Here is a 17498-nt window from a genome sequence, read left to right as displayed (position 1 = left end):
ATGAACTAGCCATAACTTCTATTTTACAAAAAGTTGCACTTACTCATTAAACTGAACGCCAAAAATTTGTTCTTTACAGGAATTTCAAATTTATGTTCCTCATCGTTTATCATAAATAATACTGAAATCGTTTGTCATTTTTTAGAATAGAGATTTGTCGATTACCTAAATCTAAAATGAGGTTATGGACAAATGACAACCAATATTTACGAATATTTATGTTCCATTGAGAGCAATTTTCACATGGATTTCTTCAGTTTCTCGTGCAACACTCGTGCAGAACGTAAAAATTTCATGTTGTTGTTGTTCATACCTACATACACCATTGAACAGACCGACATAATTGATATTTTGTTTAATTCGGATTCCTGGTGCTTCAAAGATGTGTTCGATTATCCATTTCAGAGTGTACAGTGGAAAAGGTCACGTAATCACTGGAGCAAATTCATAACTGTACAATAAACCACCATACAGTTACAGACGGTATGCTCATTATTTTTCGCGCATTACGACCACGTGCGAATCTTTGGCGGCAAAACTGAATTGTTTACACACGATCTAGTAAACATATTACATGTGACTCCATCTGACATGTGAACTATTATCATCATTACCAATTAAATGTACACGTGTAGCTTACAACTTTCTGAAATATCCCAATATCCAGAAAGATGCGTATCCTTTTCCCAACATTTCACAACACCCAGAAAGATGCGTAACCTTTTCCCCACATTTCAGCGATTCTTGATAAAGCAAAGACGGACTTTTGTAATAAAATTTCTCAACCATTTACTAACACTTTGCTATTAATATAAAAATATTTTACAAATTCATCTTTTTTATAACTGTATAACCATATAAACAATAATATTTACAATTTGTACAAAATGTACATCAGATATGAAAAAGATGATATAAAAGTGACGCTGTGTGTGTATAACGAAAAAAATGAGTGCAGAATTTACGAAATAATCTTAGTGAAATGCATTAAATTAACGACAATCCTTAATACGTGACTAGCAATTTCTCACAGTCAGAAATTTAAAAGACATTTCGAAAATCAAGCAATTTGCACAAATGTTGATGTATTAAATTTATAATTTACCTAACACTTAAAATCACAATTCGTCCGCGATCTTTTTTGTTTTAACGTCCGACTTTTGTTCCGTACCGTCGAGGCGATCCGCCGTAATTATGACTTCTGGCTTAGTCTTGTCCTCACCGTGTATCACTAGGTCGTCGGTGGGAGACGCCGCGTTATCCACTTCATACTGTAGTGTGCTCTCGAGTATCGCCTTCAGTTGCTCCAATTTCGCTTCTTTGGCGAGCTCTGGTGTTTCACCGACTTCGACTAAGTCGTCGTCTTTTTTTCTGCGATTTTCAATGTTTAACTGTTGAAGTAACCACGTTGTCTGTATGGTAACGTCGAATTTCCGTAAGTCTTCCGCCGAAGCACCGCTCAATGTCTGGTAATAAATGCGCAAAATACTTATGGGAACATACAGTTCTTGGGTTTCGGAATGCAATATCGATTTAATTAAGCCTTTCCTAATCTGACTCCACTGTAGGTTTGTTGTCGCTTCTGGTACGTAAATATCGCTGTCTTTATTTTGCTTGTAACTGATCTGTATTTTATCTATTCCGATATTCGCGCGGAAATCTCCCACGACGACAGTGTCGGTAAAAACGATACCTGTATGTTTATTTAGGAATTCTTGCACTGACACCTTCAACTTTTGGAACACGGACTCTTCTTCGTTTGATGGCCAAAATTCGGAGTCGTTTTTGAGTTCGCTAATCGTCACCTCCAGTTTGGTATCTGTAGATAGCGCCAGCAGTAACTTTGAGGCATCTTGCGTGAACAGGAACACCACCGGTATTTTTATGTCGTCGGTACCGTCGCCCGACATTGAAAATAGAGGTGTAATCGTGTTGCTGCTATCGGGGGTGTTATCGACAATTATACCGCCGACGGCTCCCGCGTTTTGGATTTGTCTCGCTTTGTTCACGAACATACAATCGCCCCTTTCGACAATTACGATTTTCCCCTTCAATTTGTCCGCAAATTTTAGATCGGTACAGGCCCTGAACGGGTCGGCGAGGATCGTTTGTGACGTCACTTTCTGATTGTTTTTTAGGCTAACGCCGAAATGCGACGGGCCAGCTTGGACCGTGATTGTTTTTTTGTTTCCCGTTCCGTCTTTTATTGCGAACGTTACGGCTTGCGGTGACGATTCGGTTTGTTGTGCTTGCAATTTTGATAGTTCCACCATTTCTTGCATGAACAATAGGCCCTCTTCGGCGTCAGATGTTGATCTCGCCTGTAAGTAAGTAAGAATATGTAAAAACGTATCAATGCACAAAGTTTTCTCCGATACGAGAGCTTGAAGAGTAATGCCTGAAAACTAGAGACCATTTGCCTCTTAGTTGGGTGGCCATAGTTAATAAATCGCAAGTCTAACGGCATTTAATGAGCCATTTTGGAAACGTGCGTTTATAATTGTAAAAATGTCTGCTCAACCCGAATTCGGATGTTGCCAAGCTGATTTTTGGCTAATTTCAAAATGGCGGCCAAATATATAAATTTTTAAGCCAGATGCATTTTACATAGTTTTTCGGATTGAGGTGTTAAAAAAACATACAGGAAGCACAGAAAATTGCAAAAATTTGTATATTGGATACATTATACAGACAACACGGTAACAATATAGAGATAATTCTGACGGCAAATGTATTACCTATATTTCGTTCAAAAATTTTAACGGAACTTAAATTTCTTCATCATTCTGCTCATTTTTTTTAAGATTGAAGCAGTCGCCAAGACACTTGTAGATATTTGTGCACTTTTAGTTCATAGCATAATTTATTTAAAGCCAAGTTTTTAGGAGGACTAGGCTGACCATTCGATTTTTCAGTGTCCCTTATCGCATTTGCGAGACAATATGTATGGTACAAGATGTCCCCGGCAACAGCATGCAACGCTACGCCCTTCTGTACCCACTGCACCCAATGTAAATTTCCATAAGAGCGTCCGCCTAAAAAACTCAAGTTGTTTTTGAAAAATAAAATTTTATATTAATAATATATAAATTTTATATTTTATAAATTTAGACCTTTATCTACAAAATGTTCGACTATTTTTTTTTTTAAGTTTATAGCAACTGAATACCGGCTGTTTAAAGATTAGATATTTTGCACTGTTTATTGCGCTAACCTGTTTTATTGTTTTACTCTCGATCAAGACGATTTATGGAAAAAGTAAACCGACAGTTTTCTAGATAAGTTACTTTAACTTTACCCCAAAAAATGAAATCATATTTTTTGTAAATAAAGTCTAACTTGGAGGGCGGTAAATAAACAATTTGAGTGTAGCTCTACTGTGTCGGCGGGAACCGAGGGGTAAACCACCTAGTTAATTCGGTGTACAAATAGTAGTTAATGAATTAAAATTAACTTTTAATGTAGTTAATATGTTCTGTAAATGCAGTTAATTTCAAGTTAATTCAGTGAATGTAATTTAATGTGGTTAATGCTAAGTTAATGTAATTAATTTACATTTAATGCCATTTAATACTACTCGAGATACCACTATCGGTAGTGGCATGTGAAAAACCAAATTTTGAACCTGGTGTTAGATGTGCGGTGTTCCATATCAAAGTCACATTTTTGTTATCATCTGAAAAATGCGATGTGGTGTTGTTTTTTAAATGCAGATTTGAATTCATTGGAAAAAATACGTAATTTTATTCATATATATTTATATATATAGTTGGAAAAAACCTTAATACTTACCAACGGTTATTAAAAAGCACAAAATTTAATAACAAACAAAATTCGCCGAGGAAAATGTAAAACACTAATTTAATTAATTCGCAGCTTTTTTGGGACACCCTATATATCACCACAGGATATTTTCCTACATTTTCCGAACTAGCTATGAAGTTAATTAACCGACTCTTACGTATATTATATAAGTAATAAATTATGGAAAACAATTTAATACTAAATAGTACACAATACAATAGATAGTGGCGCCATCGTGCCGTATTTGTGAACTAGTGCAAAATTCGGCCTGGCAACATCCAGAATCGGATTCAGCACATTTTTTTACATCTAAAAAACCATGTGGCCAAAATGGCTCATAAAATGCCGTTAGAACTAAGAAACAGAGTCGTTTTTCGATTTGGCCACTTAACTATCTGATAAGTAGGTTAAATCGAACAAGAAAAGTACTTACGGAAGAAAATGTATGCAAAAGCTGCACTCTGCCATCATTCAGAGCAATAATATTGATCCCCATATCTTTAATCAACCTTAGATGATTCAAATTTGATGCGGAGAACTCGGTTGCTGTTAACTTTCGCTTGGTTAATCTTCGTGGGCAGACACCATCGACCATATTCTTAAGCGGCTTGCGTACGGATGCGGGAAATAATTTCTTACTATTCGGGCAAGTTCGTGCAAATTCGCTGTCGTCGATTTCGTTATCGATTAATGTGCGCGACAAATTCGTATGTGATGCTAAAGTAAGTGGCAGCAAGTGACCTTCGGTCGTAAACAGAAATTCCTCCAAATTTAGTATGAGATCTTCGGGATCGGCGAACAGCAAATACAGATACTTGAACGTCTCCGCGAGTACGAACGAATCCATACGATCTTCTTGTTTACCGGTATGCACATCGTTAACGGCAGCGTATCCGCAAGGCACTCGGGTGTACTTTTGCAAACTCTTCAAGACAGTTTTACCAACTTCTAAATAATAGGGATCGTTGGTAGCTGTATACAGAAAGTATGTCGATTCTAAAAATTCGGGTCTAAGCGGATGATTGCCCCAATGCACTTGAAAATCGGTAGTGAACGCTTCTGGTATAAACTTGTGCCTTTGCATCACCTGGTACAACATTTCGTGGGTCTCAACCGCTGGCTTCAAATCGCCCTTTAACACCTGCAGACCCGGCCAAAATGCCAGTAGGGCATCCATGTAATTTCGTGAATTCGTATGCGGCCTGTGCATGTGAACGTCCAGCAACATCGGCCCTTGCGATATGTATTTCATAACGGCGTTGTAATGGCGATTAAAACGATTTAAATACTGATCGTCTCCCAGAAGAATGTAAGCTTTCAGGCAGTATTCGTAGTAAGAGTCAATGCCTGCCCCGACACCCGAGTCTTTCCTCACCCAATCGCCAGAGTGGACGTTCAATACTGTTCCCATTAAATCGGAACCTCTGTTTCTCATCTTCCAAAGTTCATCCATGGCCTTATGGGCCTTCTCCTCAAATATTGGTTCGCCTGTTAATCGCGAGAGCGCCGCCATTTCCAGAATTATTGAGCCGGCGCACGCCGTACACGTTTCACGCGCCGTTTCTAAGCGATCGCTCTTCAAGCCATACTTCAAGTTAACCTGTAATATTCAATAGTCTAAGTACAAGACGTAGTGCTCCACAAAGTGATGGATTTTATGAACTTATAATCGCCCGTTTCTGACACTTTGTATAAAATATTCATAAAACAACATCCATTAGGCAATGTGTTTGTCTTAAACCTGATGTTATCATGCCGCTGTTTAAAAATATACACAGAAAACAAGATTCCCGAAAAATATTTATACAAAGGAATCAAATTTACTGCGACCACACTATTTTTAATATCACCAGTTCTTAAATTCACTCAATTAGAGACAGCGGGCGCGTTTTCTAACGCAAACGGCATCCAAAGACATTTAAAGTGTCAAATAAAGAAATGCCATGACAGGTCTCTCAGCGACAAGGGTGTGCCCCTTATTACCTATTTACATGGTAAATGAAATAGTTTGGTTGGTTATTAAAAAGAGTCAATATACAGGTATATATTGCAGGAAGAAATATTTTTTGCCATGCTTTTTTGTTGTGTCAAAATATGCGCAATCCAAAAACAAAATCGACGGGTCCGAGCGTATTTCCAAACACACCTCCATTTCATTTTTATTGAATTTATTCGTAATGACAACCCTGCATTTAAAAAAAAAGAAACAGAGCGATCTCCAAAGGCTTATTTCAGTCTCCTAAATAAGAGTTACAAATTACTATGATAGTAAACTATACCATACCACCTTTTTTGCTACCATCGAGACTACCATCTCGTGATTTGTTGATTTTGATGAGGATGCAATAGCAAAAATCTATTGCACCAAAAGGTACATTCTTGAAGTTTGAAGGAAAGCTTCCATAATAATTTTTGAGACTCCATACCAAATAAAATGGGGGCTCGCAGCTTCTGAAAAAGCTGTTGGTAGCATCTAACGTTGCTTTGTCGACCAGCCACTCTGCCCTGTTGCCGGGTAATGGGTAAGGGCTGCATGGCATTGGACAGTGCCGTCTTGGTACAGGGCCAGCCAAGACGAGAAACCATGCATCTCCAAGTTGACTGTGGTCATGTCTCGTGGACTTACTACTTCACTAAAAAAAAACCTGAGCCCAAGGTGAAACAGCTTATGCTGAAGGGCTGAATGATCAGGAAGGCAGATCCCGTAATGCATAAGCGAATACGAGAGAACCTCCAGTTTAAATACCTGCCTAGTGTCTCTGCCCGTAGGTGACCGTTTATTTCTCCAGTACTTGCGAGAAGAAAAAAATCGAAAATGAAAAAAAGCTTTTGAGTAACCGCATTTTCCATGAATTGATCAGTACTTTCCACCTATGTGCGCCATGTTTTTCTTTACGAGAGGCATCTATGGTTAAAATTTCAAAGAAATATCTAAATAAATAAGAAAGTTGACATTGGACAGTCTACGATTGCGCATATCTATATTTTTGCTATATGCGACATATTTGCCTTTACTAGAAGTATCGGTTTCAACAAAATATATCAATAAATAAGAAAGTTGATATTGCGCAGCCTGCGCAATGCGCATATTAATCGTCAAAATTTTTCTTGGCTCTGGTGCAGAGTTTAAGCTGGGAAAAAATTACTTTGAGAGAAAATGCTAGCTCTTAGAGAACTGCAGCAAAAGTAATTTTCCTATAGCATTTGTGCCATTTGATACTTATTTATTAAATGTATAAATTACTCATTTCCATGCCTTTGTATGTTGCTTTTCTCCAGCAATATGTAATAAGCTAAAACTCATAAATTTCATTGATTTTTCCTTGCCGCAAAAAATGCCATAACCTGCCTCAACAATGTCGCAATCTCGCCTTCGTTGCGACCACAGCTTAATCCCTGCTCTAGTGCCAGAGCTATAAACCACCAAATTTTAAAATCCGTCGGATTTTAGAGGATTGCATGTGATTATGAATGATTGCAGACGATTATTATGTCCCACATTGTAAGATGCAAGCAACTTCTGTTAAAATAGGGGCATCCCGGCTTCGTTTTGCAGATGTATAATGCTGTGGTTTTTTTTTGTATTATCATTTGATTATTTTGTGTTGTGCATATTTAATTTGTGTACTTATTTTCATGCTTTCTGGTTAAATAAAGTAGCATTGTGATAGATTTCGCCAGAGAACATGTTCAATAAAGACCATTCATTATTATTTTTTTTTTATTTCTGATCTACAAAGTACAAAAAAAATAAAAAGACGAGGGTGTCCTAAATTTTTATTTGCGAGTAAAATAAAACCAAAATAAATTATTGAAAAGCCGTGTTTTTAGTCCGAATTTGAAACACGTCTAAATACGTCACAAACCTACAACCAATCACGTAGAAGTGAACCGGCAACCTTCTGCGAAGGTCTGACGTTTTAAGAGGCATCTAACGCGAAAGTGAACGACAAGTGACAAGTGTCCGTGTCAGGTGACGCAGGTTACAAATGACATTCTCCTGCAATATTGCCAAGTCATGAAGTCATCAGAATGGTTCTAGCGGCTAATTGGTCAAGCTTATTACGTCACAGAGCCCGCCACAATCATCTCGTTTTGAATAAACCCCTAATACCACATCATGTTCATTTTTTTCTCACTAATTTTACGTTTATTCGAGGTCTACATCTACATCTAAAGCCTGCATACAAAATTTCATTTAAGTATTTAGCAAATAAAAAAATGGATTGCGCAAATACAAAAGCTATCGTGCACACGGACGGACAGACAGGCACACGGACGGACAGACAGACAGACGGATACACTGACAGACGGGCAGACAGACAGATAGCAATACAATAAAATCTCAAGGATCGTTAATAAACGGCATAAGTGTTAAATTATGGTACATATGCATATATGAAAAAAATAGGTTTTTTACTTTTTTCGTAAGCGGTACAGAAAAAATTTCTTCCTTGGTGCAACCCTTGACAGCATAACGAACCAAAGAGCGAAAAAAGTAGAAGAACTAGGAACGGACAGACGGACGAACAAAGTGGCCACAATAGTGTATTTTTTATTGTTGTGGAAATGTGCAATGGAAGAAGTTCTATAAATCTATACAATCCCATAAATGTAATAGAGAGGTGGCACTCTCAAATCACACATACCGAAAGACTCAAAAATGATATAAAGAAAGAATTTCGTAATTTTTACTGCTATCAAAAAAAGCTTCTAATATAAGTGGCATGTGATCTTTTTGGGCCAATCTTAAAAAATGGCACAATAAAAATTTGAAAATATTCGCTCGCTAAAGAGATACAAGGGAAAATCAAAAATTGTCAATATCAAAATGAAAAGAGACATGAAAAAATGTTTATTACAAAATTACTTGCTCAGTAATCTGCCGCTTTCAAAATAAGTACATATACGATGTCAGCAAAAAACTTACGGGACTTAACCTCATTTCTTACATAGAACACCCTGTATATTTTAATCTAAAAAGATAGCATATTAAGTTTCTTTTTTAATATATAACGCAATTGCTATAAATAGGGAAAATACAAGTGATTCAAAAAAATTGAAAATGTTTAAAAAAAAATTAAAAAATTTAAGAAAGGTTCAAATATAAAAAATATTTTGAAATGTATTAATTTTTTTTTTAGTGTTATATTTATGAAAAATGAATTTAATATGCTCTTTTTCAAATAAAATATACTGAGCGTTCCACAAAAAAAATGAGCTTACGTCCTATAACTTTTTTACCTGATCCTAGACACTTATTTTAAATCGGTAGATTATACAACAGTGATTATAAAGAAAAGAAGTATACTTGTACTTTCTATATCTTCTTTAATAAAGATAGGTTCATTCTGAGATGGACATTTTTTTGATTTTCCTACGTACCTTTTAAATTGAAATATTTTAATCAAAAACTGTCATATTAAAAAGCTCTTTTCCAAAATATAACATTACAAAAATTCCATGTTGATTCAAATAGAATCAAAAGATTTAAAAAACCGAAAGATTCAAAAATTTTTTTCAAATTGGGTCGTATTTATCAAATTATTTGACCTTTTTTAAAAATCTTTTTGAGCCCTTTTTGAATATCCTCCTTAGTATACTATATTTTTTAAAAGTTAATATGCTATATTTTTAGATTATTAAATAATACAGGGCGTTCCATTAAAAAAAAACAAGGTTAGGTCCAATAACTTTTTTGCCTAACCCCGCGTGGCGTGTGATTGTACCTAAAAACAGGTGGTGGCGTGCTCGATTGCCAATGTGATTGTCAGTGACAACGATTGCGGGATTGTTTTAGGCGATTGTGAGATTGCAAACGCGATTGTGGGACTGTGAGGGAGATTGCCACCGCAATCAGAGGATATCATGTATTTCTTATGGGAAATTTTAAAGTTCACTTTATTAGTTTTTGGATCACTCTGGACATGTGCGCAGGCGCGCCCCGCCCCCTTCCGCAGCGTCATATTAGACTTATTGACATTTGACAAACCTGTTGAACTTCTTGGCAAACCCGTTGGCAAAGGGGCGGGACGGGCATGCGCACATGGCCAAAAATTACCAAAATGGACCTTAGAATTTTCCATAAGAAATACATGGAGTTTTGGCGATAATTACCCCCGTATTCTTATTGCGCATTTACTGTATTAAAAAAATGATAGTTAAAAGGTCGAGTGTTTGGTATTCTCAAGTTGCAAAATGCAAAGTCCATAATTGTTGAGGTTGGGGAGCCCAGTGCTCCGAATAAGTAATTTCAGTGAATGTCTGCAGACATATGGATGCTGTAAATGGTTGTTTTGAAAAATTTCACCTGCAATGTTGCAGTCTCGGTTGCAGTATTGTTGTTGAGTTAATGTATGTCTTCTACCTACAGGGTTCTATGGCCTTTGGGATTGGAACAAACATGTTATTAATGGAGTAGTTCCCAGTCACAAAACTAGGATAAAATTGATTTTTGTACATTTTCTTACAAAATCATTAAGTTTGACACATCATTTTAATCCTCATGGATTATCTAGTTCAACAATGAGAAAGATATAGGATAAGTCAAATCCCAAGGAGTAGATAATAAAATTTTTGTTTTATTAATTTTATTGAGCTACTCCGCATCTTTGGGAATTTTTGTATTGTTCTCTTCATGGCATATTTTATATACAAGATGTGTAAGAAATAAAGGCTATTATTATTATTATTATTAAATGGATAGTCTATTATGGAGAATTACTGAATTAGGTAATAAAACAGATAATGATGGTTTCACATACCCCTCCCAATTGACTTTCCATTAAAACTCTTACCCGAGAATGAGGTATCCCTGTCGTGGTATTAAATGCAGGTAACAATCTATATCCTAAATCCTTTGCCATTGTTAAAAGCTCTCCTCCATACCACAACATAATATCAGCATGTTGTTGCAAGTATTCCACCAAAACGTGCGCAGACAGTAAACCACTACAAGTTATCGGCATTAGAGGATCAAATTTGTTAAGCTTGAATAGCACTTGTATCTCCACATCTCCACGGAAATAGCTCCACAAGTGCATGTTCAAGCATGACACATCAATTTACCCTAGCACGCGAATATTCGTCTCGAAAACTGACACAATAACATCATTATCAAAGGAGACATCTTTTATCACGAGCCGTATTGCGTGTTCAAACTCCTCCAAATCGCCTAGCACCACCAACGTGTCCAAACTATCGATTAAGGTCAAGGAAAAACTGAAAGCAACCGTTAACTATACCATCGCACACCCTCAAACTGCTTACTTTCCCAAGGAGTCATCGATATCTCCCCGACTCGGCGTGAGTCCCTTGTAACGACCCGCGCAACTAAGAGGCATCAACTCATCGGCGGGATACGCATTTTCCATATAAGCTCGATAGGCGTGATAAAACATATCCCTCGCTTCCTCCCTGGATACGAAATTGCATTACACAACATTAACAAGAGGTAGAAGTACGTTACCTTAGTTGTAGTCGTTCCTCCCTCGACATAAATTTGGTCTCCTCGCAGTAACATCGCTTACAAAACAGTAGTGCCGTACACAAAATGAGCAAAGATTGATTTATTAAGGAAGAAGAAAAACGATACATGATTAGATAAACAAAAAAGGTAACAACAAAATTCGTCAAGAATCTACATTTATTGTTGATTTGAACATATTGTTTGGGACACGTTATCTTATGGCTTTACAGATGATGTGCTTAAGAAACTGATAACAGCTTATCAGTTTGCACGTGATGCAACCTACTATTTAACCATTTTACTTTTCCGTCATTATTGTATTTTTTAATTGGCTAAAATGACTAATTTACTGCACTCGTGAAGATAAATTCTCGATAGTATAGTGACACCTGTCAAACTTATTTTTTTTCGACTTTTGTCAATTCTCTGACGTCATATGTCAAATCCAGATGATTCACGATAGTGATACACAGTGCAGTGCACTTATTTTTCATGCAAGGGTTGTCCGCACAATTTTCGGAAAGATCTAAAAAAGCAGTTGATGTTTACAAATAACATTATCTTAGTTAATGTACAACTCTCGCCAGGAAAGACTGCCGGTCACAGAACACTTCCGGGATATTATCCTGTCAATGTTGAACGAAAAGACTTTTTGTTCCTAACGATCCTATTCCAAAAGTCGCTCGCATCGTAATAAAAACAAAGATTGTAAATCGACACAAGGTGTGCTGTAACCGGCAATCTTTCCTGGCGAGAGTTATATATTCGCGTTTCTAGAGCTGTGTAGGTCGTGATCGAACGAAAAATGGATTCATACACAAATAATTGATCAATTTAAATGAGTTTAAACCAGCGGGTTGGAACCCATATGAAATATAAGTTCCGGTTCTGCACTATTTAGGAAGGATTAGGTATTTTTCTCCCGGTTCCGGTTCTCTGGTTTCAGAAATTTTCGGTTCCGGTTCAAATTTTTTTTCGGTTTTTAAGGGTTTCAACAGGAATAAATAAAATTATTATTAAAAAATTATCATTATGTGTATAAGCCACCTTCTACAGACTTCAATGAAGCTAAATTAATACAAGCGCGTTGACAATACCTACAAGTACACGAAAAACGGCTGGTATTTCACTATGCATTAAACACCTTTTTTTATTTATTTATGATTCAAACGTTATAGTAGGTGCAATTTAATTTCCCTAACTGAAAATCTATCTTAACTTTCATACACAATTTAAACGAATATTCAAATGATAAGAAATTGAACTATATAACATCCCAAAGTCTTACGCGCAAACGATATAAACGGTTGTTCCGAGAAATGCAAACGCAATTCAGTTTTAAGTACCTAACGTATAGAAAGTAAACACGTACCGTTATCTTGAACCGACCGAAAACGGTTAATAAATAATATGTCGTCACAAATAAAAATTGCCGGTAAACACTTCTGGTTTCCGAATAATTACGGAAAAGGAGAATTGCGAAAGCAGTATTATGACGACGAAACCCTCTCTTTCCAATCTACACCCTTTTCAAAGCAATCTTCGATTTGTGAACTCAATTCCACACCTTCCATTAACTACGCCGCTGGATATTTGCAATGTTGCCAGCAAGAGATAGCAAACTTCAGAACTACACTGCAGTTGATGACCATTGGGCAACAATGTTACACAAATTGCAATATAGCAAAAAATAATTTAAATTATTTGCTAAAAAACGTAGACACTTTTAAACAATGAGTATTTGTTATAAAATTTAATATGACAATAACGTAATAAATAAGCTGGATATTCGCGAAGACGAAGATCAAAGGGGAATGGGTGGCTATGTTCGAATATCACGAATTGTAGGCACTTTAATATCAATAACACTAAAAGTATGGGCTTACTCCGGTCTTGTGATGGTCATCTGCTTTTTGCTGTATTATTTCTACGGGGGAGTCTTCGCGTTCATACTTCTCATTTTTGCAACTACAGGTAATCGCCTCAACTGCGTCCTAACCTTCTCTCACAAAAATCTTGTAGGAATACTTTATCAGGCCGAAGACAATTTCCTCTTTTACCCGGAGTTACCTAGTCATTCTCGAGTGTTCGTACCGATACCGTCCATGTATGGCCTGCCCTACGAAAACATATTCGTGCGTGCATCCGATGGTACCATGTTACACATGTTCTTTATTTGTCAGCCGAAGGAACGCAAGCATCAGTCGCCGACCATAGTGTTTTTGCATGGAAATGCCGGAAATATGGGCCATCGTTTACAAAATTCCGTAGGATTGTATCATAACTTACATTGTAATATATTGTTGGTGGAGTATCGAGGGTACGGACTTTCGGAAGGTAGCCCTTCGGAGGATGGACTGTATGCTGATGCACGTGCGAGCATCGATTATTTATACACTAGAAACGATATTAATTTTTCCGAAATAATTGTGTTTGGACGTTCACTAGGTAATCAGTCATTTACTTATAGACTGTCATAACAGTTATGTTTTAGGAGGTGCCGTAGCCATAGACCTAGCGAGTAGAGCAGATTACGCAGACAAAATTTGGTGTGTACTTGTAGAAAATACGTTTACTAGCATTCCGGAGATGGCGAAGGTGTTACTGGGTTGGAAACTATTGCAGTACCTACCCTTGGCGTTTTACAAAAATAAATTCCTTTCCCTATTTAAAGTTTTACAACTTAGGGTTCCGATACTTTTCGTATCCGGTTTATCCGACACCTTGGTTCCTCCCAGAATGATGGTCGATTTGCATAATCGCTGCGGAAGTGCGCGAAAGCAATTAGTACAATTTCAAACGGGAACGCACAACGAAACGTGGACTGTAAAGGGTTACTATCACGCTTTAGCAGTCTTCTTACAAAGTTGCCGGTTGCGTACTGCTGGGGAAAAAACGCATAATGTTCAGAATGGACTTGTTGGAGTCGAAATTCCTTGTCCGTGGACGAGCAAAGTTCAAACAATTTAATTGGGACTTATTTTATGTACCTACACATTTCTTTTATTTTTATTTGCAAGCCATTGTTTATTTTTATGTAAATAATTCTATATATTTATCGAGGATTATTTATTTCAATTCATTCTTCAAATTTTTTAAATATATATTTTATTTACAAATGTGTATGTGTTTAATTAAATTACTCTTGTGCAATAGGATCAGGCAACAGAAATGACAGAAGTAGAACTAAAGAAAGTTATAAAAGCAATTGTATTGTGTCTTAAATACACACAATTTGCATATTTTAAGTTTTTGTTTAATTGTGAGTTGTTCATCCTACGTTACTACCATTTTTTAGGTAGAAAAATTCAGCTTGATAAAGAAGGAGGTGCAAAGGAAGCAAGAAAGCGAACAAAACGAAAGAAAGGGAAAAATTGAGAAATATATTTCAAATTCAACCAAAATTTAAATAATGCATGCCTGTTAAGCATTTGCAGTGGGGTGGAGTAAGTGTAACATTAATATTTCATTCAAACTTAGTTTGAATACAAAGTAAATAATAATAATAATTTATTGTCCAAACAGACTATCTAGTCTAAATACAGGACAAACTTAAATATTGTTCAATAAAAGCCGCACAGAAATATAGAAAAATTAACAAAAATGTAACAAAAATAATGATAGATTTATAACTAAAGCGAAAGAAAATTGTTAACAGAGTTATACAATAAACAAAATAAAGTCATAAATCAAAATACAATATTGGTAAATAAGAGAAATTGTATTAGTGCAATGGCAAAAGCAAAAAAGAAAAAGACAAAAATTATTGGATCATACTTACATAGTGTAAAGAATAGAACTAAGATACTTATAAGGAATTTTAAATTAGTGTTAAATATATCAACAGTATCGCATACCGAGTTATAATTATGACACATTCGATAAATTGGGGAATTTTGTAAGAGATTTGTTCTGCAATAGGGTAATTTAAAAGTTAGGAAATGCCTGGACGAAGAACTAGGCGCAGAGAAATTTAAATAATTGTGTAATGTGACACAATCAATTTCATTCCATAATAATTTGTACAAGACCAACACACTTATTCTAAAAGAACAACATTGAGATGTCCTACAACAAATTCAAGCTACGAGTACCGTTGGCGTAAATAGAGACACCGGAGACAGACAGACAAAACGTTAACCTGTCAAAAAAACAATAATAATAAACAATACAGTCCAAGGACTGTAACCACAGCTTACTAAGTAAGCTGTGCTTTAACGACACGAACTTATTAATTTATAAGTTCGTGTTTAACGATCATGTAGATAATAAAAATGGCTGAAGAGGACCTTAGTTAAACGTTTTCAACAAAATAAATTGCGGAGGAAACCCTAAATTTTGCATAATCTTAATACAAATACTATCACTGAACGCGGAATGTGAGATTATGTACTTCATATTTGCTCTTTCCTAATGGTTCATTATTCTTAAGTTGGCAAACTGAAAAACCTAATCGAATTCAGAAAGGACCGCTTAAAACTTCTTGATGTTGTAAGTTAAAATACGCTGGGTTTAACGTGTAGATTATAACAGTTTCGACATATAGTTCCATTGTGGATATACTTTAATAAAACCACTTTTGAAAGCGCACATAGTCTACACTTAAACGCGTTAGAGAAGAATCACGTCATAGAGATGCCGTATCAACCACCTTATTAACCCGCGAGAGGGAAATGGGCACTTCTTGCATTTTCCATGGGCCGCCTATTTCGTAACGATCGCATTTTCCGTATCGACCGCTTTGTACACCCGCGAGGGGAAGGGGCGCATCTTCCATGGGCTGCCTTTTTCGCATCGTCCGCCTTGTACACTCGAGAGGGGAAGGGGCATCCCAACAAACACAAGGCAAACGTTGACTTATGGATACCTGATGGAATTGCAACTAAGGTTGTCGCAAAACAATTTACTGCATCAGACCAATTATGTGGTTAAGCATCTCATTTTCTCCTGTTATCATATAGTTTAACATATGCAGCCCATTGCAGGGACACCCATAATTGAATCGGTCATTTTCGAGAAATACAAAGCGTCATTTGGGGGAATGTGTTGATATTTCTGACCGCCATTGATGTTGATTATTTCATTGTAAGATTTCCTATTTGTTTATATTATTTACTACGGTTGTATGATTTTATTTACAAGTGCAAGGTGTAGATTAGCTGTGTCAACCGCCTTGTACACCCTGAGACGGAAAGGTGTACTTTATATAGGTCGTTGTGCGCAGATGCCCCATCCTGTTGAAATCAACAATTTCCAAATTTTTGTGTGCCGTATATCTTTGTATTCGTAATAAAAAATGCTAAGTACTCATCAATACAGTATGTACTTTTCTTGCGGGCCATATAAAAAATTACATTGATTTCTCCGAAACGAAACGTGATAATTTCTCAACGCTGTCTTGTAGGGTTGAAATAGTGGCAAAAAGACAATGTTTTAATTTTTTGTATCTGTCCAAATAACGTCAGAAAAAAATAAAAACAAAATGGGCAAATTTCGCTTTTCTGGCATACCTTCCGAAGTAATCGGAATTTTCTGGTCTTTAAAATATGATAATAACTTGCGAAACTTTTCCCTCATTTGACTATCTTCGTTATTTTCTATGATTTCGGAGATCCCCATGATAGACATCCTTATGTTGGACACAGCGCATACTTTTAAGATACCTTTGTTTATTCATATAAACAAAGCTAAAGCTTAAGAGTCTTCTGTACCCACTGCACCCAATGTAAATTTCCATAAGAGCGCCCGCCATAAAAACAAGTTGTTTAAAAAAAAAAAAGTTTTTAAAGAAATATTTTCTAAATTTAGACCTTTATCTACAAAATGTTCGGACTACTTTTTTATAAAAGTTTATAGCAACTGAATATCGATTGTTTAAAGATTAGATGTTTTGCATGGATTATTGCGCTAATCTGTTTTATTTTTTTACTCTGGAACAAAACGGTTTATGGAAAAAGTAAACCGACAGTTTTCTAGATAAGTTACTTGTAAACATTACCCCAAAAAATGAAATCATATTTTTTGTAAGTAAGGTCTGTATCTTGGCGGGCGGTAAATCAACAATTTGAGTGTAGCAAGTGCGCGCTGCACAGTATCGGTGGGAACTAACTAAGGACCAAAACAGGAGTTGACAAAGCAAGAATATCATCTTGTTTCTTGCAACTATAATCACCTATAGGTACACCATAATGTAAAAAAGTTACGCTTAGGTAAAGAAGACTCTTAA

The 17498-nt window shown here is 36.2% G+C and overlaps 2 protein-coding genes across 2 annotated transcripts; one reads left to right on the top strand and one right to left on the bottom strand.

Annotated features, from left to right (window-relative positions):
* Positions 1-798: 798 nt before the first annotated feature.
* On the bottom strand, positions 799-11682 carry LOC116173063 (ER degradation-enhancing alpha-mannosidase-like protein 3). Its single transcript, XM_031490348.1, has 6 exons — positions 11273-11682; positions 11074-11220; positions 10873-11025; positions 10602-10755; positions 4238-5404; positions 799-2321 (listed from the first exon to the last, which is right to left on the bottom strand). Exons 1-6 carry the CDS (start codon positions 11398-11400, stop codon positions 1119-1121), a joined length of 2952 nt encoding a protein of 983 aa, XP_031346208.1. The 5' UTR covers positions 11401-11682; the 3' UTR covers positions 799-1118.
* A 1220-nt stretch (positions 11683-12902) lies between these two features.
* Positions 12903-14475, top strand: LOC116173064 (protein ABHD13). The gene is made up of 3 exons (XM_031490351.1): positions 12903-13246; positions 13295-13720; positions 13767-14475. Exons 1-3 carry the CDS (start codon positions 13087-13089, stop codon positions 14240-14242), a joined length of 1062 nt encoding a protein of 353 aa, XP_031346211.1. The 5' UTR covers positions 12903-13086; the 3' UTR covers positions 14243-14475.
* The last annotated feature ends 3023 nt before the right edge of the window (positions 14476-17498 follow it).

Source organism: Photinus pyralis, unplaced genomic scaffold (assembly GCF_008802855.1).
Source record: "Photinus pyralis isolate 1611_PpyrPB1 unplaced genomic scaffold, Ppyr1.3 Ppyr1.4_LG6, whole genome shotgun sequence".
NCBI lineage: Eukaryota > Metazoa > Arthropoda > Insecta > Coleoptera > Lampyridae > Photinus > Photinus pyralis.
Note: the sequence above shows the minus strand (reverse complement) of the source record. Positions and strands in the feature narration are given on the sequence as shown.